The 24,988-nt window shown below is 39.4% G+C and overlaps 1 protein-coding gene across 3 annotated transcripts in view; it reads right to left on the bottom strand.

The window, feature by feature from the left end:
- Window positions 1-24,988, bottom strand: part of Ids (iduronate 2-sulfatase) — a 70,953-nt gene that overhangs the window by 25,297 nt on the left and 20,668 nt on the right. For all 3 annotated transcript variants that reach the window (XM_067136006.2, XM_067136005.2, XM_067136007.2), the window contains exons 4-5: window positions 12,190-12,339; window positions 2,517-2,654 (exon numbers count right to left, since the gene is read on the bottom strand). In XM_067136006.2, coding sequence (XP_066992107.2) covers window positions 2,517-2,654; window positions 12,190-12,339 — 288 coding nt within the window. The remainder of the gene's footprint in view (window positions 1-2,516; window positions 2,655-12,189; window positions 12,340-24,988) is intronic.

Raw genomic sequence — 24,988 nt, 5'->3', positions numbered from 1 at the left:
CATGAACACAATGTTCCCACACAAGGACAGCCACAAGTACACATGGTCTGCACGAAATCAGAAATCGATTATAGATTATATAATTTGTAATGGTAAATTGGCAGATTTAGTCTTGGATACAAGACTCTATCGGGGCCCTGAATTGGAAACTGATCACTATCTATTAGTAGCACCTATTCGTCTGAGGCCTAGATGGTATAAAAGAAACAAAAAACAACACAAGAAATTAAAACTTCTTACAAGGTTAACCTATTAAGAGACCCCAGTATAAAATGGCTGTACCAGAACAGACTTAATCATCTTACACAGATGACACCAGTTAGTGACAACGCGGAAATGGAGTGGTCTAATTTGTGTTCAATTTTAAAGCAGTCTGCTTTTGAGAGTTTGGGAGTTAAGCAAAAATGGCAGAGGAAAAAGGGTTTAAGAATCTGGGATGAAGAAACTGAAAAAGTTATTTCAGACCAAAAAAATCCTTATAAAATTTTTTTGTCAACTAGTAAATTAGAAGATAAAATAGAGTATCACCACAAGAGAGCAATAGCAAAACGGGAAATGAGGAAAAAGCACAGACAGAGTTGAGAAAACTTTGTTTCACACCTGGAGACTGATATAACAAGACCACAACCACAGACCTATAAAATACTCAAGAAACTGAATAATGATGTAAAAGAAGACATACACATTAATGCAATACCCCTGACGGAGTGGTTCATTTATTTTCGGAACCTTTGGAGAGGTTCAAATATTGAGCCATTTCTTCTGTCAACATTTCTTAACAAGTCTTCGGAAACCATTACACTTGAAGAACTGAAGCTAGTACTCTGAAAACTTAGAAATGGAAAAGCATCTGGAGAAGACTCACTGAATGCAGAACTATTCAAGTACTCTAGTGACATCTTCAAGCAAAGATTTCTCAAATTCATCAATTTAATTTGAAATGGCAACAGACCACCAGAGAATTGGTAAAAAGCTGAAATTACTCCTCTTCATAAGAAGGGCAGTGTGAAAGATTGTGGAAATTACAGAGGGATAAGTATACTCAACTGAGGTGATGGAAATGAACAACATGGATTTCAGAAGGGACTATCATGTGTTGATGCTTACTTTACCTTGAAAATCTTAGTAGAAAAACGCAAGGAATTTAACTTGGAAACTCACATAGCATTTGTTGATTTTAAGAAAGCCTTTGACCTAGTTAACAGGAACAGACTTCTTAATATCTTAGCAGAAGATAATGTCCCACAACAGTTAATAGATAACATATACAACATGCATTGGTAGCATCATCAGATGATGATCTTCAGTGGTCAGTATTTAATCTCCAGAAAGTCTCTTCAAAATTCAACATCATCATTTCACCACAAAAGAGCAAAATAATGGCCTTTAAGGGAGGGGCCTCTAACCCCAGTAAAATCTGTTTAGATAATAAAATTTTGGAAAGAGTCACAAATTCAATTATCTGGGATACAGTTTATCTTACCAAGGGGAAATTGATACCTATGCAAAAATAACCAAATTTACCAGAACAACAGAAATCATAAATCATATCATGAAGCCATCTCTTGTCCAAAAACACACTCGCTTACGTCTTTATAACACTTTAGCTAGACCAACCCTTTGCTACGGCAGTGAGGCATGGACAATAAGAACTCAAGACATTTCCAGAATTACAGCATGCACAGAACAGCAGGCTATACGAAATGGGATCATATAAGAAATGAAGATGTGCTTAAGGGACTGAATGTGAAACCAGTAATCAATTACATCTATGATTGCCAAGAAAACTGGAAACATCACGTTCAAAGGATGGAATCTGGAAGACTACCAAAGGAGATCCTACGCTATCAACCAAGAGGGCAGAGATCTATAGGACGTCCAATGAAGCGATGGAAAGAAAATGCAAGACCGTAATGGGCCACATGGCCCAATACTTGGAAGGATGATGATGATGATGATGATGATGATGATGATATAACCTCTCCTGCCCAAATGCCAACCTCACCTTCCCGGGATGAACAAACCTGTTCCCACAGAAGAGGCCCTGTTGACCAAGTCACGGCGGTATAACCGTTACATCAATTACGGAGGAATTGCTGTAATTTCAGCTAGTCCATTAGCTGAGAGGTGGCAGCCCCACCAATGGTCTTACTTCCTTCAGGCTAGCAACCTGCCAGGAGGACATTTGATTGCTTAAAAAAAAAAAAAAATAATAAAAAAAAAAAAAAAAAATAATAATAATAATAATAATAATAATAATAATAATAATAATAATAATAATAATAATAATAATAATAATAATCTCCATGGTCTTGCTTTTCTCTGCACAGATTTTCATCCATTCTTTTCAATTTTCTTGACTGAACACTACTTAATTAGCTGGAAGTTTATATTGAATACCGTGCAGTGATGTAAAATTATAGTCCTGAGAAATATTATTGAACATCTCAACTTCATTTATGTTCTAGGGACTTAAGAATAACATAAGCAAAATATGCAACAGACAGAGTACCTACCGTGATCTCCCGTTAGAACAACGATTGTTTCGTCGAGGAGTTTCAGTTCCATCAACTTTCCTACCAGCTGGCCGAATAGGTAATCAATGTAGGTGACAGCAGCATAGTAACCCTGACGAATAAGCTGAACAGTATTGTCTGAAATTAAAGAAAGAATAACAGTTGACTCATACTTGTTATAGTCATAATCACCAAACCCCAGACCCTGGTCTGAATCAGGAACATAAGAGTTTCACCATCTGATAAGGTCAAATGATGAATAAAAATTCAATTTTAACAAATTATCTTTGTTCACTGTACATTTTAACTAATTTAAACAACACCGTGATTAAGGATAAGAACCCGTCATATTTTAGGTTATGATGTTATTTTGCAGTAGTAATGAACTCAAATATACCAGGATACCTGTATGCAGTTAGCTGCTTGTGAGGGTGCCTCTTGCAGATATATAGATGTATGCTGATATTCAATATCGTCTGAATTGTGCTAGTGGAGCATTCGGTTGTCTATGACAAAGGATCTTAGATAACTGTTGATGTAAGTGTAATGAACTAGTATAATTTGGAAACAATTCTCTATTTCCTTTATGACACACCGACACAGATAGGTCTGATGATATAGATGTTGATTCCCATAGGGAATCTGAAATATTTGTCCTGAATGAGTAAATTTATAATACCAATATAAATGGTCCATTATTGGACATTATAAATTTTCCAGCTAACTCATTCTTGGTTGCCAGTGTTTCGCCCTCGTGTGCTAGGGTGGGCTCATCAGTTGGTACCTAGCACACCTACCAATACGCTGGCTAGTGCATACCGTGGAGGCCACTGCGTAGGCTAACTGCAGCCACCGGCAGTGCCAATGCACTAAGAGACTTTGTCTCATCACTAAAAATTGATGCCTGCTTGGCCATCAGATGATATAGATGTTGATTCCCATAGGGAATCTGAAATATTTGTCCTGAATGAGTAAATTTATAATACCAATATAAATGGTCCATTATTGGACATTATAAATTTTCCAGCTAACTCATTCTTGGTTGCCAGTGTTTCGCCCTCGTGTGCTAGGGTGGGCTAATCAGTTGGTACCTAGCACACCTACCAATACGCTGGCTAGTGCATACCGTGGAGGCCACTGCGTAGGCTAACTGCAGCCACCGGCAGTGCCAATGCACTAAGAGACTTTGTCTCATCACTAAAAATTGATGCCTGCTTGGCCATCAGATGATATAGATGTTGATTCCCATAGGGAATCTGTAATATTTGTCCTGAATGAGTAAATTTATAATACCAATATAAATGGTCCATTATTGGACATTATAAATTTTCCAGCTAACTCATTCTTGGTTGCCAGCGTTTCGCCCTCGTGTGCTAGGGTGGGCTCATCAGTTGGTACCTAGCACACCTACCAATACGCTGGATAGTGCATACCGTGGAGGCCACTGCGTAGGCTAACTGGAGCCACTGGCAGTGCCAATGCACTAAGAGACTTTGTCTCATCACTAAAAATTGATGCCTGCTTGGCCATCAGATGATATAGATGTTGATTCCCATAGGGAATCTGAAATATTTGTCCTGAATGAGTAAATTTATCATCATCATCATCCTAAACCATCTCCAGTTTCCCGGGTGTGGTATATGAGCCTCCTCCATCTCATCCTGTCCTTGTACCATTCTTCCTCCACCAACTTGTCCCAATCATGACCTCTCAGCAGTACATCGCTTTTAACTAAATCTATCCATTTCCTTCGTGGCCTTCCCACGGGTCGTCTTCCTTCTACCTTTCTGTCAAATTCCTTCCTTGCAGTTCTGTTTACTGGCATCCTCTTCATGTGACCAAACCACTTCAGTCTTGATATCTGAATCTTATTGAGGAGAGAATCATCTATTCCTACTTCTTCTCTAATTTTCTCATTTCTAATCTTGTCTTTCCTAGTTTTCTGGATCATAGTGCATAGGAATTTCATTTCAGCTGCCTGAAGTTTGGAATTATCTCTACTGGTCAGTGTTGTGGTTTCGAGACTGTATGTAAGAATTGGTGTATAATAGGACTTGTACAATGTCATTTTTGTTTTCATGGGTATTTGCTCATCCCACAGCAGGTGTCTTACCTGGTGGTAAAATTGTGTTGCCTTATTGATTCGATTGTTCACCTCATGTTTTGCTAGGTTGTCATTTGATATAACGCTACCCAAGTATTTGAAAACTGGAACACTGTCCAGTTGAGCTTCATTTAACATGACTATTGGTTCTGCTCCTTCCCCATACACTTTCATCATCACCGTCTTGGTCTTGCTGATGTTTAAATCATATTTCTTAAACTCCTCATTCCAGCTTTGTATTCTCTCTCCCAATTCCTCTTCTGAGTCACTCCAGATCGCAACATCATCTGCAAATGTGAAGGCTTTGATATCTCCATGTTCTTTCCTTTTAATAGATTTCATTACTACATCCATTACAATAATAAATAGAAGTGGTGACAATGAGCTGCCCTGCTGCACTCCTCTCTTTGTTTCAAACCAGTCCGACAAACCACATCCTACTTGAATACAGCTTCTGTTCCCACTATACAACATTTTCACGTTGTCTATGAGGCTGTCTCGCACTTGAAGTTCTTTCATGCATTGCCAAATTCTTTCCCTTGGTACACTATCGTATGCTTTCTCAATGTCCAAAAATATTAGAAATAAAGGCTTGTTCTTCTCCCAGTATTTTTCCATTAGCATCCTAATTGCAAATATAAGGTCTGTAGTTGACCTTCCTGGTCTCAAACCATACTGCTCTTCTTCCAAAATTGGTTCAACAATATCTCTGATTCTGGTCTCTATTATTTTTTCCAATATTTTCAGGACATGAGACAGTAGTGTGATACCACGGTAATTAGTACATTTTCGTCGGCTTCCTTTCTTGAACAGAGGTACAATGATGCCCATCTTCCAGTCCTCAGGAATAGTATTTTCCTCCCATATCTTGTTGAGCAGTCTATAGAGCCATTGGATTCCTGGAACTCCCGCTGCTTTCAGCATATCTGCACTTAGTTCATCTATGCCCACTGCCTTGCCTTTCTTCATGCTCTTGAGCGCATTTTCAACCTCAAGCCATGTAATTGGTGGTTCAGTTGTGGTTCCTCGACTTGGCTCTCCTCTATCCATTGTTATGTTTTCTGTATCTCCATTCAGCAGCTTTTCGAAATAGATCTTGAGTTCTTGTTTAATTTCTCCCTCTTCTTGTGCCAGAGTTCCATCATCGCGTTCTATTGCTTTTATGGTCTCTTGATCCCTTTGCTTGTTTTTCACTACTCTGTATAGCAATTTCATATTTCCCCTACTGTCCTCTTCCAGTTTGTCTGCAAACTCATTCCATTTCTTCTCTTTTTCTTCCCTTACAATGTTCTTTACAGCAAGTTTCTTGTTCCTATATACTCCTTGAAGTCTTTGTATTTCTTGTTCATTTCGTTCTTGTCCCTGTTTTTGTTTTTCCTTGTCCAGTGCCTTCTTTATTTGGTTTCTTTCTTTCACCGCTGTTTTCACTCTATCATTCCACCATAGTGTCTCCTTTTTTCTTTTGATAGAACTTGTAACTCCAAATAGGTTTTTGGCTTCTCCCACAAAGGTGTCTTTGAAGGCCTTCCATTCTTCATTAACGCTAGTTTCTTCACACTTCGGCAAACTCGGTTGAATACTTAGTTTGTATTCTTCCTTTATTTGGACTTCTTGCAACTTCCAAGTTTTAACCCTTGGTTTTTTCGTAATAAGTTTCTGCGTTTCATTTGCCTTATGTTTGAAGTCTACTACCAACAATCTGTGGTCACTGTCCATGCTTTCACTAGGGATGACCTTTACATCTGTGATGTACCTGCCACCATCTTTATTTGTGATTACGTAGTCAATCAATGTTCTATACTGGCCATCCCAACTGTACCTTGTTATTCTGTGACTGTCTCTTTTTTTGAAGAATGTATTTTTGATTATAAGATCATTTCTTCTGCACAGATCTAATAGTTGTTCTCCTTCTGGGTTCCTTTGTCCAAATCCATGTGGACCAATGATGTTCTCGTACCCAAGTCTGTCTACCCCAACTTGCGCATTTAGATCTCCAATAATAATAACATTTTCCTCATTAACTGTATCTTCCAGGTCTTGCCGAAATTTCTCTTTGTCTTCCTCACTGCAGCCTGTCTGTGGGGCATACACTTGTATGATGGTGTACTTAGTGTTCTCCAGTTTCATGAACATTTTAATGATTCTATCACTTTTGCAGATAACTTCAGCTGTAGCATCAGTCCTTTCGTTAATTAAGAATCCAACACCATTTTTTGCTACCTTCTCCTGTCCACTCCAGTATAGGCCACAAAGTGTCTTACTTCCAATCCCTTTCCATTTGGTCTCACTTAATCCCAATATTGATATTTTTCTTCTATCCATCATGTCTAGGAGTTCTTCTAACTTTCCAGTTAATGATAGAATGTTCATAGTTCCAATTCGGTATTTGGGTCTCTTTTTTATTTGGGGTTTCCTTTCAGAACATTGTATATCATCAGCCTTATGGTCATCATACTTTACAATTGTCTGAGAGGACGTGTCAGTCCGGTCTATAATATTCTTTCCGAGGTTCTTTTTCTTATTGAAAGCAACTGTACTCAATACTCTCCTGCTGATTTGCTAGGCCTAACGCATAAGAGAATTTTCTTTCAGGGTTTACTCCTTTAGCCTTTGAGGATCCCTTCCTGGTCCTACAAGGCAGTAGGTTCCATCTGTACACCCCAGAAGGATGGGTTGCCTCTTCCGCCATCTGCGCCGTACCGAAGTCCATCTTCTCCGCCGTAGATGCCGTTGAGGTCTTCACCCTTAACCCAGGGCAAGGGCCCTCCATATTTATGACCCCTGGAGAGAGGGTGTCCCAGTATTTTAAAACCCCCAGGAATTGGGCTACCTGTTGGTCCGCGGGTTGTATTGGTTATTTCAACCAGCCCTACATACTGTAGGGGCCCCCTATCCGCCACCTGGGGACGCGCTCTGTAGGGGTCAGGTTCCCCTGGTTACTTATTGGAAGTTAACCCCACCCACAAGGAGTAAGGTTATTTATAATACCAATATAAATGGTCCATTATTGGACATTATAAATTTTCCAACTAACTCATTCTTGGTTGCCAGCGTTTCGCCCTCGTGTGCTAGGGTGGGCTCATCAGTTGGTACCTAGCACACCTACCAATACGCTGGCTAGTGCATACCATGGAGGCCACTGCGTAGGCTAACTGCAGCCACCGGCAGTGCCAATGCACTAAGAGACTTTGTCTCATCACTAAAAATTGATGCCTGCTTGGCCATCAGATGATATAGATGTTGATTCCCATAGGGAATCTGAAATATTTGTCCTGAATGAGTAAATTTATAATACCAATATAAATGGTCCATTATTGGACATTATAAATTTTCCAACTAACTCATTCTTGGTTGCCAGCGTTTCGCCCTCGTGTGCTAGGGTGGGCTCATCAGTTGGTACCTAGCACACCTACCAATACGCTGGCTAGTGCATACCGTGGAGGCCACTGCGTAGGCTAACTGGAGCCACCGACAGTGCCAATGCACTAAGAGACTTTGTCTCATCACTAAAAATTGATGCCTGCTTGGCCATCAGATGATATAGATGTTGATTCCCATAGGGAATCTGAAATATTTGTCCTGAATGAGTAAATTTATAATACCAATATAAATGGTCCACTGACTGACTAAAGTGATCCTATGTGGTCATAAAAGAAGAAGAAGAAGAAGAAGAAGAAGAAGAAGAAGAAGAAGAAGAAGAAGAAACAGCGTACTGAACTGACAGCAACGCGTGTGTGCATCTTCGTGAATACTATAATTTTCAGAGTCCTCTTCTCTTGTCTCTGCTATTGGTGCTTCCCTATCCTGTTCCTGTACCTTTAACACTTTTAAAACTATGCCCGTATGAGAAACAGACACACTGCTTTTCTGACTGTGGATAGCGCCCGTATACCATACGGTTTCCGTCCCATGCTTGGAGGTAGTACTTTATGTACTGACCACTAGAATGCTATGGTTATTGGGAATTTCAAACCTAAACGATAGAAAGAATAGTTTCTCCTTGCCATGACCTCTACTGAAGCACTCAATATGCTGGGTGCTGAGCGGGCCTTTTTTTTTTTTTTTTTTTTTTTTTTTTGCTACTTGCTTTACATTGCACCGACACCGATAGGCCTTATGGTGATGATGGGATAGGAAAGGCCTAGGAGTGGGAAGGAAGCGGCCGTGGTTTTAATTAAGATACCTACCGGGCGAGTTGGCCGTGCGCGTAGAGGCGCGCGGCTGTGAGCTTGCATCCGGGAGATAGTAGGTTCGAATCCCACTATCGGCAGCCCTGAAGATGGTTTTCCGTGGTTTCCCATTTTCACACCAGGCAAATGCTGGGGCTGTACCTTAATTAAGGCCACGGCCGCTTCCTTCCAACTCCTAGGCCTTTCCTCTCCCATCGTCGCCATAAGACCTATCTGTGTCGGTGCGACGTAAAGCCCCTAGCAAAAAAAAAAAAAATTAAGATACCGCCCCAGCATTTGCCTGGCGTGAAAATGGGGAAACCACGGAAAACATCTTCGGGGCTGCTGACAGTGGGGTTCAAACCCACTATCTCCCGGATGCAAGCTCACAGCCGTGCGCCCCTAACCACATGGCCAACTCACCCGGTGCACCAAATCTGTCGCGATGTCATCTGTGTTACTGTACAAACATGTCTTCACGTTGGCTCAATGATAGCGATATTTCGGATATTTCATACGGAGTATCGGGTTCAGAAATACATGACTATGATGAATACAAGTACTCTGCTTACGAACCAGATAACATATCAAGTACTAGTTCGGGCAAGAGTTTTATTTGTTGCGTCACTTTTGGCCGCAAGTTTTTTACCTACATTATTTTACTCCGAATACAAATGACAGAAACACTTCACCTCACCAGAAATTCAGGCTTACTTTTTCATTTAGACGAAGATACGCTGGCTGATGATTCACCTGTACCGTGAGGAAAGGCAGATGGTGGTGCAAGGAGTGCAAGGTTGGACTATGCGAAGCCCAATGTTTTCAGGGCTATTATACCAAAACAAACTGTTCCTAAATAGGTAAATGGTGTATTTCAAATGTAATTGTGTTTGTTTGTGGCTTAAATTGCCACATTATATGATTCATTTTTATTGTTTGAGCACGCTTATTGGCAAAGCATGAAAAGTTTTTCTTGTACTTTTTTGTTTTTCATAAGAATAGTATAATTAAAATACTTCAGGCATGTACTTCCTGATTAACGTCTTCGTTCTGGATGGCTGACACCTTCATAATACAAAAATCAGGTAAGTACTATGTTTCACTGTTGTGTTATAATGTATTAAAATTCAGGAAAGAGACCCAGATCACTGCCATGTGGAAGTGTTGAAAGTGTTAAAGAGGATTTATATCCATATTTCATTTTGCGTCAGTGCTTCAGTCACGGTCAGCTTCACGTGGCCTGCTCTCGAGTGTTGATGGTGGTGGTGCTTGTGATCACTGTTTTAAGAGGAATTAAAGCTCTAGATAAAACTAATCAGAGAGAAAATATGGAAGGGATCCAATACTTTGAAAAATGAAGGTATCAACCAAACAAAGTGAAAATGAAAGACTCCCTAGCTCTCGAATGCTCTAATTGTGCGAGGGTAAGAAAAGAACAAGAGTTGACCAAGAGAGGTTGGTAGGATAGATGAAAGTGAGGAGCCTGACACAAGTAATTACAAGCAATGCTGGGAGTCGACTAAGGGCCCTGTGGTCGCCAACTAACTCTCCCAAGTTAAGAGCTCCAGAGGCGCCTGGCAGGGGATATCGTGGGAGTTATTCTACCGCCCCCAGCCACAGGAGGATAACAAGTGTCGAAGGTACATAACCTACATATTTATGCATCCGATGAGAAGGTCCTCGCTCTCATGGTGTTTGTCAGCTCTCGCTCTCCTTATACCTTCATTATTTGTCATGAAATTTGTCCTGAGTATTCTGAGCATTCTCCTTTGTAACCATATTTCAAAGGCCTCTGGAAGATTGGATATACACTCATGTTCATAAGAAACAGAACACCTTGAAAGCCTAGAGATAGGAAGTTCACATTCACAGGACATGTTCATTAGTATGTTCGGCTGAAACGATTAGCATTTCAGTCACCTAGGTTCAGCATGTGCCCTGTTGCCTAGTAGGCACTGGGTTCTCTATGGGCACTGATAACTTATTCGATGCGTGATGACACTGACGCGTATAAGGCGCGAATGGTGTCCTGGGGTATAGCCATCCATGCTGCATTCACCTAGTTCCACAGTTCATCTTTGATGATGGGCATTGGGTCACAGCGCCGCACCCGTTGTTTCACCATATCCCATACATTTTCGATTGGTGACAAGTCCGGTGATCGGGCGAGCCAGGGCAACAGTCTGACATCTTGTGACAACAAGAAGGCATGTGTTCGTGCAGCAACATGTGGTCGCGCATTGTCCTGCTGAAATATGGTGTCTGGGGTGTCGTGCAGAAAGGGTATGGCTACGGGTCGCAGGATGTCATTCATGTAGGTCAAACTAGTCACAGTGCCCTGGACACGCACCAACTGTGATTTGTGGTTGTTTCCAATAGCACCCTACACCATGGCCTTGAGTTGGTGCTGTATGTCTTGTGCGAATGCAGTCAATGTGATGCCTCTCCCTCTGTCTGTGGCGAACCAAAATGCGGCCATCATTTTCAAACAAACAGAACCTAGATTCATCCAAAAACACTATCTGCTGCCATTCCTATACCCAGTGATGTCATTCCATACATCATTGCAGTCTACCATGTTTATGCACATTAGTTAAAGGTAGGCGGAGAAGTGGACGATGTGCCGGTAATCCAGACTGTAATAAACAGTGATGGACTGTCACTTCTGATAGTGTACGATGTGTTACACTGTTCCACTGTTGCGCCAAGACAAGGAGGATGCAGACCTGTCCTGCAATGCCATTCGGATGAGGTGTCGATCTTGTTGGAGGGTAGTCTGGGTGGTGCGACCAGACCCATCTTGTTCTGTTCTACGGCCTTCTGTGAATCATTCTGTACACACCTGTTGCACTGGCGACAGACACACTTTGCCCCACACAAGCAGCAATTTCCTGGAAGGTTGCATCAGGTTCTCTCATGCTAATAATGCGCTCTCTTTCAAACTCACTCATTTGATGATATGGTTCTCGCATACACCTGTGAGGCATCCTGCACATCTGCTCAAGTCACACTGATCCATTACCTTCGGTTTATAGCGACAACGACAGCTGCAGGCATATTTTACCAGTCGGTCATGGTGCACCGAGATATCGATGTGGATCTTGAACCAAGAGACGAAATGGTTCAAATGGTAATTATTTCTTCACAACATACTAATGCACATGTCCTGTGAATATGAACGTCCTATCTCTAGTCTCTCAAGATGTTCTGGTTTTTATGAACATGAGTATATGACTTGAAAAAAATCACATAGCACATGAACAATATAACACTGAAAAAAAAATTGGTAATTCAACTGAGCTGAAACAAATGTGCATTATAATTGATTAAATATGGTACAAAAGAATAAGACAAGCAAGAGTAAGCAAACTATAGCAATGATGTTTCAGGAGAAACTCACCTGGAATTCTTCCAAAAGGAAAGGAGATATTGAGAGCAGCAATATCATCCCTTTTCCTCACGTCGGTCCATGGATTCCAAGCCACGAGTGGCAAACTTGGAGGTTGCCATCTGTTGGATGGCAAACGCACAGATTTCAATGGGTGGAAATCTGAAAATCATAGCACAATTACAGCTTTATGTCCTCGAGTATGAAACCAAACCAATGGTCTATAGTGACTGAGAAAAGTAATTCGTCAATGCTTGATACATGGGACATCAGACTCACGACAGAACAACAACTGGGAAATCATCTTCTATTAACACTAATCAGAGAGGAAAAAATGAAATGGATCAGACACTTTGAAAAATGAAGGTACTGGTCAAAGAAAGACATGGAAACGAAGGGCATGAAAATGAAAGATTTCCTAGGCCTCGAATGCTCTAATACAATCGGGATTGGAGAAGAACAAGAGTTGAAGGGAGGTCGGATAGCACAGATGAAAGTGAGGAGCCTGGCACAAATAAGTGGAAGCAATGCCAGGACTCAACTAATGGCCCCATGGTTGTCAACCCACACTCCCAAGAGCCCCTGAGGTCCCTTTTAGCTGCCTCTTACGACAGGCATGGGATATGAAGACCTACCTGTGCCAGTGCAGAATAGAACCAGATTGTAAATAAAAAAAACCACAACCATAACGTTTACAAATGCCAAGTTTAGCTGATCACATATCTTCCTCTTCTTCTGTTTAATATGTTTTTAAATTGTTTTTTTTTTTACAATTTACTTTACGTCGCACCGACACAGATAGGTCTTATAGCGACAAAGGGATGGGAAAGGCCTAGGAAAGGGAAGGAAGCAGTCGTGGGCTTAATTAAGGTACAGCCCCAGCATTTGCCTGGTGTGAAAATGGGAAACCATGGAAAACCATATTCAGGGCTGCCCCACTATCTCCCAGATGCAAGCTCACAGCTGCGCACCCCTAACCGCACAGCCAATTCGCCCGGTGGTTAATATGGTAAAAAGTATGCATTACTTACAGTCAGATATGATAAAAGTACTACACAGCAGAGCATCAATTATCCAGAACAACTGGAGACTGGGGATGTTAGGATAAATGATTTTTCGGATAACCGATCATATACAAAAATAATTGATGTTAAACATAAAGCTGTATATATTTTGTATCATATGTCCTACGAACCATGATTCACAAGACCAGGAAGGACAAGTTCAGGAATGAAAAAGTCCGAGAGAAGCTACAAAGGATCTAGAAGGCAAGATTGAAGTGGTTTGGCCAAGTAAAAAGGATGAGTGCAAGCAGGACTGCAAGAGGAGAAAAAGAAGTAAAAGGAAAAATACCAGTGGGCAGACCCAGGGACAAATGTAATGGAAGATGTCTAGGAGAGAGGACAAGATTGCAGGAAGACTGTGAGAGAACAGTGGCTGATGGACAAACAAAGAGGGGCTCATACACCACACCCGGGTAATTGGATATGGTTGATGATGATGATGATGATCATGTCCAACAAATATAACCTTATATAAAGGAATTTGTTAAGAAGGAAGCCATCATTTTCAGTGTCGACTCAGTTAATGAAACTTTAATGTATTTGGAATGCAGAATGACTAACGTTGTCAGAAGTAAGGAGGACATAAAATGCAGACTAGCACAAGTAAGGAAGGTCTTACTTAAGAAAAGAAATCTGCTCACCTCGAACACTGATTAGAAAGACGCTTTTGAAGATTTTCATCTGGAGCGTGGCATTGTATAGAAGTGAAACATGGATGATAACTAGCTCAGAAAGAAAGAGAATAGAAGCTTTTGAAATGTGGTGTTACAGAAGAATACAGCTGCCACCTGAAAGATACCGTGAAGTCGGAGGCACAGAAATACACCAGTACCACATACACGAACGAGACAAAATCAAGAATCAAACCAAAGCAGATAGCATACTTCTTTACACACAATATAAACTCACTCATGCAAACCGGTAAACTAAAAGTGATCACCGACATAATGGACCAACACAAAATTCTTATCATGGGAGTACAGGAAATTAGAAACACTGACCAGGATGCCTTGGAATCTCAAGGATACAGACTTTATAAAGGTATACCCGGGAAGAGAGTGATGAAGAATGTCCCACAATTTGGAACAGGATTTTTGGTCAGCCTTAAAATAATAAACTCAGTTCAAGAATTCAAATCACACTATCCACGACTCTCAACACTCATCTTAAAGGCATCTAATCAAATCTATACTTATAATAAATGCCCATGCTCCCACTAATGATAAAAACAACTCCTCAAAAGACCAGGAGGAAACAGGAGAATTTTGGGACATATTGGACCTGACCATAGATAACATCCCCAAACACCATGTAAAATTATTAATAGGCGACTTCAACGCTCAACTAGGCAGAGAAAGAAAATACCGTGACACCATCGGAAAATGGCCAGCACACAAGAAAACAAATAAAAATGGAGAGAGACTAGTTGACCTGTGTAGAAACCATAATTTAATCTCAAAATCTACATGTTTTAAGAGGAAACCTCAAAAACTCAAAACATGGAAACACCCTGACTACACTAAAGAAGAATGGCAACTGGATCACATCTGCATGGACAAATACCACCACAAAGAGATCTATAACGTCAAAGTCCTCCAAGGAATAGACACAGGTTCAGGTCACAACGTAGTTAAAATTAAAATGAATCTCACTCCCCAGAGGAGACAACAAAAGCAAGCCCTTAAAACTAAAAGAAAAATAGGTCCTACCCAGCTAATCAACAACAAAAATTACCAGAAAGCAACTGAAAAAGTAAAAATCACAGATAAACTTGAAGACTTAGTACACAACCTATTAGGATAAGTTTACAACTTGAAAAAGAACTTGGAGAATATCAAGGAGGTTTCAGACCCTGGAGGAGCTGTCCTGATCAGATCATGAGTCTTAAGTTGATAATGGACTATAACAGGAGAAGAAACACAGATATGGTGATAACATTTGTAGATTTCAAGAAAGCTTATGATTGCATCCATAGAGATTCTCTTTTTAAAATTTTAAGACACCTTGGACTACACCCCAAATTAATAAACATGATAAAATTGACTCTCACCAACACCAAAACAAAAGTGAAGTTTAGGGGTGAAACATCAGAGACATTTGAAATTAAAACTGGACTACGGCAGGGAGATGGGCTCTCACCACTATTATTTAACTGTGCTCTAGAAATGGTAATGAGGGAATGGTTTAGGAAATGTCCCCCCAAAATAAAGATTGGCTGAAAAATCAAAACAAATTGCCTGGGTTTTGCTGACAATTTAGCATTACTAGCAATGGACATAAAAGAAGCAAAAACCCAGATATCAGAACTTCAAAACATTGCAAATAAAAATGGCCTCAAAATATCATTTGAAAAAACAGAAATTATGCCCCTAAAACCAACACAGCTAAAAGAAGTTACCATAAATGGTAATAAAATCAAAATAGTAACTCAATTTAAATATCTTGGTGAAGTAACAACACATAACCTAAATGAAAAAATCTCAATCCGAATAAGAACAAATAGATTAGCTAAAGCACAAAAATTAACATGGGATATCTACAAAAAGAAATGTCGATCAATAAATACAAAAATAAAACACTACAACACAGTTATAAAACCGGAAGCTACATATGCAGCAGAAACACTCTTTTACCTGAATAAACAATCAAAGACTGACAGACTTCAGAAAATTGAAAGGAGAATTGGAAGAACTTCCATCAACAAAAAAATACCAGAAAGATGGACAGTGGCGGTTAATACCTAACAAAGTTGTGTACAAAGAGCTAGAACCCATTACAGATACTATGTGTAAGAGGAGACTGGGATTCTTTGGACATATCATGAGGATGCAGGATTCGAGACTTCTGAAACAACTAGTATAACACAATCTCATCTAAAGAAATACCACAAGAGGATGTAAATGGATCAGAGAAGTAAGAGAGAATCTGAAGGAAATAGGCCTTACAACAGAAGACACCACAAATACGATAAAATTGAATACAAAACTCAAGAATACAAACCTCCGCTTTACCCTTACACAAAACAAACCAACAACACCCACATTTTCAACTGAGGAAAGGGCATGAAGATCGGAGCGTCTGAAGAAGTACTGGGAGGACCGCAAAGCCCGAACAATCCCTTCAAAGAGACCTGAACGACGGACTGACTAAAGTGATCCTATGTGGTCATAAAAGAAGAAGAAGAAATGGCAATGGGGGTTTCAGCCTGTTCCCCTATCGGGCGCGTCCCAGGTGGCGGATCGGGAAGCTCACTGGACATGCCCGGAGGGTTTGAGGGAAATAAAATACCTCTCGCGAACCAAAAACAGGCACAGCTCGCCAACATCTTCAGCAACCTCTGAAGCTCACTACTTCAGTTGTAACCATGACACCAACATAGATCGATGTCCCCAATACTTTTAACTTGATAGCATGATGGAATCAACCTACAATAATACAACCCCAGGCCCTAGTAGACATACTAGTTTTTCTCGGTCATCGGATGCTGGGGGACCGAGAACATCATGCAGGAATGTATCAGAGCTTCCCATTTCTCTTCGCCCAAAATGTAAAACTTTCTTTGGTAGTCTAAACATCAACACACTTCGGAAAACTGGGACGTTAAAACAATTAACAGACATGTTAGATAACTTAAACATCCAAATTTTAGCACTTCAGGAAACCAGATACACGGATGAAAATCATTTTGACTCAGGAAATTATAGAATTTACAAAGGCAAGCCAGCAATCTCCCTTCATAAGAGACCATTACAATTTGGCACACGATTCGCTGTAAGAAGAAACACTGTAAATTCAGTACTTAACTTTTCTTCACCTTCTGAAAGAATTTCAACACTATCCATTTTTTTTTTTTTTGCTAGCGGCTTTACGTCGCACCGACACAGATAGGTCTTATGGCGACGATGGGATAGGAAAGGCCTAGGAGTTGGAAGGAAGCGGCTGTGGCCTTAATTAAGGTACAGCCCCAGCATTTGCCTGGTGTGAAAATGGGAAACCAAGGAAAACCATCTTCAGGGCTGCCGATAGTGGGATTCGAACCTACTATCTCCCGGATGCATGCTCACAGCCGCGCGCCTCTACGCGCACGGCCAACTCGCCCGGTACACTATCCATTAAATCAGGAAACAAAGCTTATACATTACTTAATGCACATGCACCCACCAATAACTACAATCAAAAAGATCCACAAATGGTGGAAGACTTCTGGGAACTGCTAAAAGAAACTACAGCCACAATTCCAAAGATCTTGTTAAGAACAAATCCTTAATCTCAAAACTATCCTCCAAATGTGCAAAACCAGACAAACAGTCATTACTTTTGTAGATTTCAGAAAAGCATATGACTCTGTAGACCGTCAAACACTTTTCAATACTCTAGAAGAATTTCAAGTGGATAAGAAAACAAGAGAATTAATCAAAATTCTATTAGGAGATTTCAATGCCCAAATTGGTAGAGAAAAGAAATTCAGGACCATTGTAGGACTATACCCAGCACGCAATAGAACTAATAAAAATGGAGAAAGATTACTTGATTTTTGCAAAAATTTTGATCTCAAATTAATGTCAACACATTTCCGGGCACTTCCACATAAGAAAACGACCTGGAGATCTCCAAAATTTCACTTGGGAGAATTTCAACTAGATCAAGTGGCTATTTCCAAGAAAAATCAAAAAGAAATTATGAATGTTAAAGTTAAAAAAGGGATCATTGATTCTGACCACCATCTATCCTTAACCAAGGTCAAATTTCAACCAAACAGGTCCAAAACCCAGAATAACAAAAAACCTGCGTGTTGATCCGGAATTTCTTAAACAGAACACTAGTACTTTCCTTGAAAGTATTTCTACTCACAATCCTTTGAACTGGTTAGAACTCAAAGACATACTTTTGAAGGCTTCTTGGAATGTTAGCACACCACCCAGGAAATGCAAACATAGGTGGTGGAATGAAACCTGCGACAAGGCCATAAACTTTAGAACTAAAGCCTGGCAGAATTGGAATTTACATAAAACTGAACAAACCTGGCAGGCATACACCAAAATACAGAAACAAACATAAAAAATTATCAGGTCTGAAAAATGCAAATACGAACACTACAGATTGGCAGAAATTGAACAAGATTTTACAAAAAAAACAATACACGAAACTTCTACAAAACTTTCAGAGAAGAATTATCAAATTATCAGGCACCTGGTCTTTGCTTCAAATGCTCAGATGGCACATTGGAAATGAATAATCAAGAGAACTGCAAACTTCTAGCAGTTTATTTCCAGGATCTTTTAAACTGTGAATCCCCTAAAGAACAACTCACCTTTGAAAAACCATTATCTAATCAAGATTCAGAACCCCCATCACTGGAAGAAGTCAAAGAAATAATCCATGGACTAAAAAATAACAAAGCCCCGGGGGAAGATGGTATAACTGCCGAAATGCTGAAGATAGGAGGTGATTGCGTAGCCCGGAAAATCTACTCAATTCTTGAGAACATCTGGATCACTGAAGAAATCCCGAAAGATTGGAAATGTGCGCTAATCCATCCACTACACAGGAAAGGGGATAAAATGAACATCAACAATTATAGAGGAATTAGCTTGATACCAGTTGCTTACAAAATTTTTTCCAAAGCCCTGCTCACTAGACTTGAGAAACAAACAGACCATCTAATTGGTGAATACCAGGCAGGTTTCCGGAAAGGAAGATCTTGTACAGAACAAATCCTTAATCTCAAAACTATCCTCCAAATGTGCAAAACCAGACAAACACTCATTACTTTTGTAGATTTCAAAAAAGCATATGACTTGTAGACCGTCAAACACTTTTCAGTACTCTAGAAGAATTTCAAGTGGATAAGAAAACAAGAGAATTAATCAAACAAACATTAACTGGCACTACTTCAAAAGTTAAATTCCTAGGCAAAATATCTGAGCCTTTTCCTGTTAACACCGGGGTCCGTCAAGGGGATGGTTTATCACCGTTACTGTTTAACTTGGTACTTGAGGAAGTAATCAGGACCTGGGAAAAGGAAACTAAAGGAATAACCCTTGGAAGACTACATAAAGACAGAATTCATGTGCAATGTCTGGCCTTTGCTGATGACATAGCAATCCTTTCCAATAATATATTTGGGAGAAATTATTCAGCCCTCTGGTTTAAACTGCGAAGCAAATAAAGAAACAATTTCCAAATTACAGAAAGCATACAGGATCACTTGGAACAGGTATAATAAAAAATCAATATCTTGGAATGCAAAACTTAGACACTATAATACAGTGATCAAACCTGAAGCGTTATATGCCTCAGAAACCTTAATCATTGGTGGCAGATCTTTAACCAAAGACATTGAGAAACAAGAAAGGAAAATTTTACAAAAAATTTTTGGCCCAGTTTGCATAGATGGAATATGGAGAAAAAATCATCCCAGGTGATATATTGTCATTCTGAAAAAATTTCTCACACTTTTCGGAAAAGACGATTGAAATTTTATGGACACATTATCAGAATGAACACTAACAGGCTAACTAAAAGAATTCTCAACCTGGCCCTTTCGTCTAAAACCAAGAACTGCTGGCTTCGTGAAATTGAAACAGATCTCCAGGAAATCAACATCTCAGAAGACATTGTACAGGACAGATGTAAATTCAGAACCAAAATCGACAATCACCACTTTGAAGACAAACCCAACACCAGAGCTACTATAACTAATAATTAATGATCATATTAATTATTATTATTATTATTATTATTATTATTATTATTATTATTATTATTATTTAGCAGGGCTGAGTGGCTCAGACGGTTAAGAGGCACTGGCCTTCTGGCACTAACTTGGCAGGTTTGATCCTGACTTAGACTGGTGGTATTTGAAGGTGCTCAAATACATCGGCCTTATGACCGTAGATTTACTGGCACGTAAAAGAACTCCTGGTGGGACAAAATTCTGGCACCCTGGCATCTCCAAAAACTGTTAAAAGGTACTTAGTGGGACGTAAAAAACAATAACATTATTATTATTATTATTCTGAGTTAGCCTTCCGAAGTTCCACTGGAACACTGGGATTGATATTGCAACAAGGACTTAAATGCCAATTTGAGCAAGTATTAGTCCATGCTGGTAATGTACCCAAAAAATAAACACACACAAGGAAAAGATAAAACAAAATAACCAGATGTGAGGACAACTAAAAGTAATATGAATAGACGGATTATAGATATGGAAGATCTTGGACAACCCTGCCTGGAATGTAACCTGGGTACACTTAAATTCTTGAACTCGGTCAATCATGTTCCTTAAAATACTGTTTATTGAATGTCTATTAGGGTAACTGTTTTGTACTTTCCCGCTGAAATTTTAAGGTCTTCCTTACTGATCATTTGAAACAAAACAGGGATCTGGATTTAATCTTGATTCCATTTGCCTGAATGGTAGGAGCCCATTCTAACAGACTATGGCCATTTGTATTGGTGTTTCCATAATCCCAAGCAGTGCTTCTGCTGTTAAAATATCCTAGGGTGACTGTCAGATGATGTATGTTCTGAAGAGCTTCATTGATCCAAGGTGGCAATGGAGGTTCGTAGATGTTTAATATTTCCAAATCTGCAGTATTATTTCTGGTTGTGAAGATGATGTTATGTGAGCTAATACCAAGAGTTTGATAGCTTTTATGGTAGAAAGCCGTAGCAGGGCTGAACACTGGTAACTTACTCTGGAGAGAAATTGACTTGATGTTCACAGTGTGGTCCTTAAAGTAGAACTATATCCATTTGATTGTCTTTAAGTGTTCTTACTAGGTAGTCCCTTTTAGATCTGCTTGCACCTTCTTTATTTTCAAGCGATGTCATAGTTGGCTCTGATAAGAGCCGTCTGATGTGGGATTCATGGTTCAGATTAAAGTTGACATTTGTTGAGAGTCCAAGCTTCAAAAAATCAAGTACAAAGACCTGGTTACTACACAAGTTAAAAGGAAGCAGCCTGGTGTGTAGACTATTCAGATGCAGCTACGCCACACTGCCCAGAGTGCACCATAGGGAGGCTAGTCTACATTTGCATGTGATTAGTAATGACCATTTCTAAATGGAGAGAGAGAGAGCAGAAGTTCAAGATAAACTAGATCTTTGGCAAGAATAATTTGAAAAAATGGCAATGATCATCAGCCAAACTAAAACCGTTGCTTTAGTGATGAGTCGAAATCCTGATGCAGTCCACATGCGAGTGCAAAATGAAGTAGATACAGTCAAAACCATTTAATGTGACCACTTTTAATGATGTATTGGATATAAAGCCGAAGTCTAACAGTCCTGTCTAAATACTATATAAACACTGTACTTAAAAATTGCATAGTACGACATAACTTATTACAATTTATCATATAAAACAACGTATTTTTATCACATTTACAGAGAAATGTATTGACTATAACATCCAATATTGATATTTGTTTGTTATGTAGGCCTATTTAAGTATTGCTGACAACAATGTAAACTCTTTGTTTCCAATAGACTGTAGATTTCAAATCAGGCTTTCTGTTAAATAGTCAAGACAAGCATCACTGTGAAGGTGTTGCAAAAGAGAGGGAAAGTGTTTAATATTGAAGAAATGTTACAAATAATAGGGCAATTAGAAAATGGGGGAAATAAACATTGGCATCGCAAAGGAATTGGGTGTTATCACACTCGGCGATTTCTACAATTTGGAAAGACAGAGAGAACATTCCATATATTAGCCAAGACCGTGTGCGACATTACTGATCAATTTACATTGCTACTACTGCAGCATGAGTGTATGTTTCACAAAACTCAAGTTGCGGTTTGTAACAAAATCTTCCAAATCGTCTCAACAGTACATGAAAAATCTTGCATTTCCTGAAAAGTCAACGGAAATATATATATATTTTTTGTCATTCATTTATTTACAAAGCCGCACCAAGATTTGGATCGACCTTGATGGATAGGCGACAGCGACTTACACGGTATTGTACTAGTCTGGTAAGAAATGCTGTATATAGGAGGATGGGAACATGCCACCATGTTTTATGAAGTAGCCTACCTTTCTTGATAGGAGGTTCATGTAACTAGGCAACTCATTGCCTGATATTTGAAAATAGCAATCCAACATACTGTGTTCGAGATGTACTTTCATGTAACTAGGCAACTCACTGCCGAGGAATCTGTCCATTTTCGCACCAGATGGAAAAACAAAGAATGTCACGTATCCACTCGCATTGCAATGAACATCATGTATGATGCAAATAAATCACCATTTATGTAAGCAAATAGAAATAGTTTGCCTGGCTGAGTGGCTCAGATGGTTGAGGCGCTGGCCTTCTGACCCTGAACTTGGCTCAGTCCGGTGGTATTTGAAGGTGCTCAAATACTTCAGCCTCGTGTTGGCAGATTTACTGGCATCTAAAAGATCTCCTATGGGACTAAATTCCGGCACCTTGGTGTCTCTAGGATGCTAAAAGGGTTTAATGTGTCACCTATTCAATACATATAAATTTTTAAACATTAGGAATTTATTATTAATTCCATTTGAGACATGTTTCACCCTTCATTGAGGGCATCATCAGTCAAATTACTTTCTCAAGGCAAAAATCAGGTATCTGATTAGTGATTAAACTATAAACATTAAGATACATTACAATGAGAAAAATTAAGCAACCAAGAAAAATTTTTGTTCACTGGTGATACAGTTAAACAATATAAGTTTATAGACATAGTAGTCGGCACCAATGCGTAAAATCACTGGGTATTTTAGCAGAGTCCAGCAGTGGTGTTCCAAAGAATAATTGACGCACTCGTTAGAAAATCATAGGAATTTATAAAGTTTATACAAATATTTACATTGAGACAGTCGGGGGAGAAAGGGTACAAGTATCTGGCGTCAATGTTCGTAACATTAATTACTGCCGTTGGTTGAACGATTACAGGTTGACAGGGTAACTATACAATAAATTTGCAATTCCAATTGAACAGTTGAGAAATCACAGCTTATATACATATTTACAAGAGAGCAGCTTGGTGAGAAAGGGTATAAAGAAGTCTAGCATCAAGTGCGTCCCGTTGTTTTAGTTGTTGGATGATGATTGCACCATTAACACATCAGTAATATGCAGAGCGGCCCAACCTTAGTTTATATCACAGGGGGCAGGGAAAAATATTCCATAGTTTTATTTTTAATTTCTAGAATGTCAAATGAGGTTCTGTAGGCGTAATCAAATTGAAAGTTCTCTGGTTGAAGTCCCGGGTTAGTGCGGTGAAATTGGTCAGCGTGGACGGAGACTCATTGGGTGTCACTGAGTACACGGTGCATTTGAATGGCAACAATGGCGGCAGTTATTTGTTGATAATTGTATTTATTGGGAATATGTTGCGGGTTAGAATCTTTTGCTTTTTAGTTTAGTTAACTTCATGTAGCTTTGAACTTTATGTGAAAACATCAGCGAGATGCTAGTGAGACTTTAAATTGATATCATTCCGTAAACGAAAACATGAAGGACCTTGGGATGAAGTTATTGTTTTGTGCTGCTGGCCTGGTGAAGATAGAATGGAGTTGCTTATGGTATAAACCGCAGTGGAGAGATTAGAATGTATTACTACAGAGTCAGAGCGTCGTGTTAATGGTGCAATCATCATCCAACAACTAAAACAACGGGACGCACTTGATGCTAGACTTCTTTATACCCTTTCTCACCAAGCTGCTCTCTTGTAAATATGTATATAAGCTGCGATTTCTCAACTGTTCAATTGGAATTGCAAATTTATTGTATAGTTACCCTATCAACCTGTAATCGTTCAACCAACGGCAGTAATTAATGTTACGAACATAGACGCCAGATACTTATACCCTTTCTCCCCCGACTGTCTCAATGTAAATATTTGTATAAACTTTATAATTTCCTATGATTTTCTAACGAGTGCGTCAATTATTCTTTGGAACACCAATGCTGGACTCTGCTAAAATACCCAGTGATTTTACGCATTGGTGCCGACTACTATGTCTATAAACTTATATTGTTTAACTGTATCACCAGTGAACAAAAAAATTTTCTTGGTTGCTTAATTTTTCCCATTGTAATGTATCTTAATGTTTATAGTTTAATCACTAATCAGATACCTGATTTTTGCCTTGAGGAAGTAATTTGACTGATGATGCCCTCAATGAAAGGCGAAACATGTCTCAAATGGAATTAATAATAAATTCCTAATGTTTAAAAATTTATATGTATTGAATAGGTAACACATTAAACCCTTTTAGCATCCCACATTCAGTATCTTCAATACGGACAACAATGATTTTTATCACTTGCAACCTTGGTGTCTCCAAAAACTGTCAAAAGAAGTTAGTGGGACGTAAAAACAATAACATCATCTACTACTACAGCTTTTCCACATCTGTGTGGTTACGGGTGTGAACTGTGTGGGGAAAAAAAAAAAAAAGTATGAATGAATGAATGAATGAATGAACGAATGAGGATTTGGCCCTGTTTTACGGCCGAATGCCCTTCATGACGCAAACCTTATATGGAGGTATTTAATCACTATTGCATTTTCTGCGGTGGTTGGTAGTGTAGTGTGTTGTCTGAATATGAAGAGGGAGGTATTGGGACAAACACAAACACCCAGTCCCTAGGTCAGAAGAATTAATCAGACACAATTAAAATCTCCGACCCGGCCGGGAATCGAACCCGGGACCGTCTGAACCGAAGGCCTCAACGCTGACCATTCAGCCAATGAGTCAGACACGTAAA

This window comes from Anabrus simplex, chromosome 1 (assembly GCF_040414725.1).
Source record: "Anabrus simplex isolate iqAnaSimp1 chromosome 1, ASM4041472v1, whole genome shotgun sequence".
In the NCBI taxonomy this organism is placed as follows: Eukaryota; Metazoa; Arthropoda; class Insecta; order Orthoptera; family Tettigoniidae; genus Anabrus; species Anabrus simplex.
Note: the sequence above shows the minus strand (reverse complement) of the source record. Positions and strands in the feature narration are given on the sequence as shown.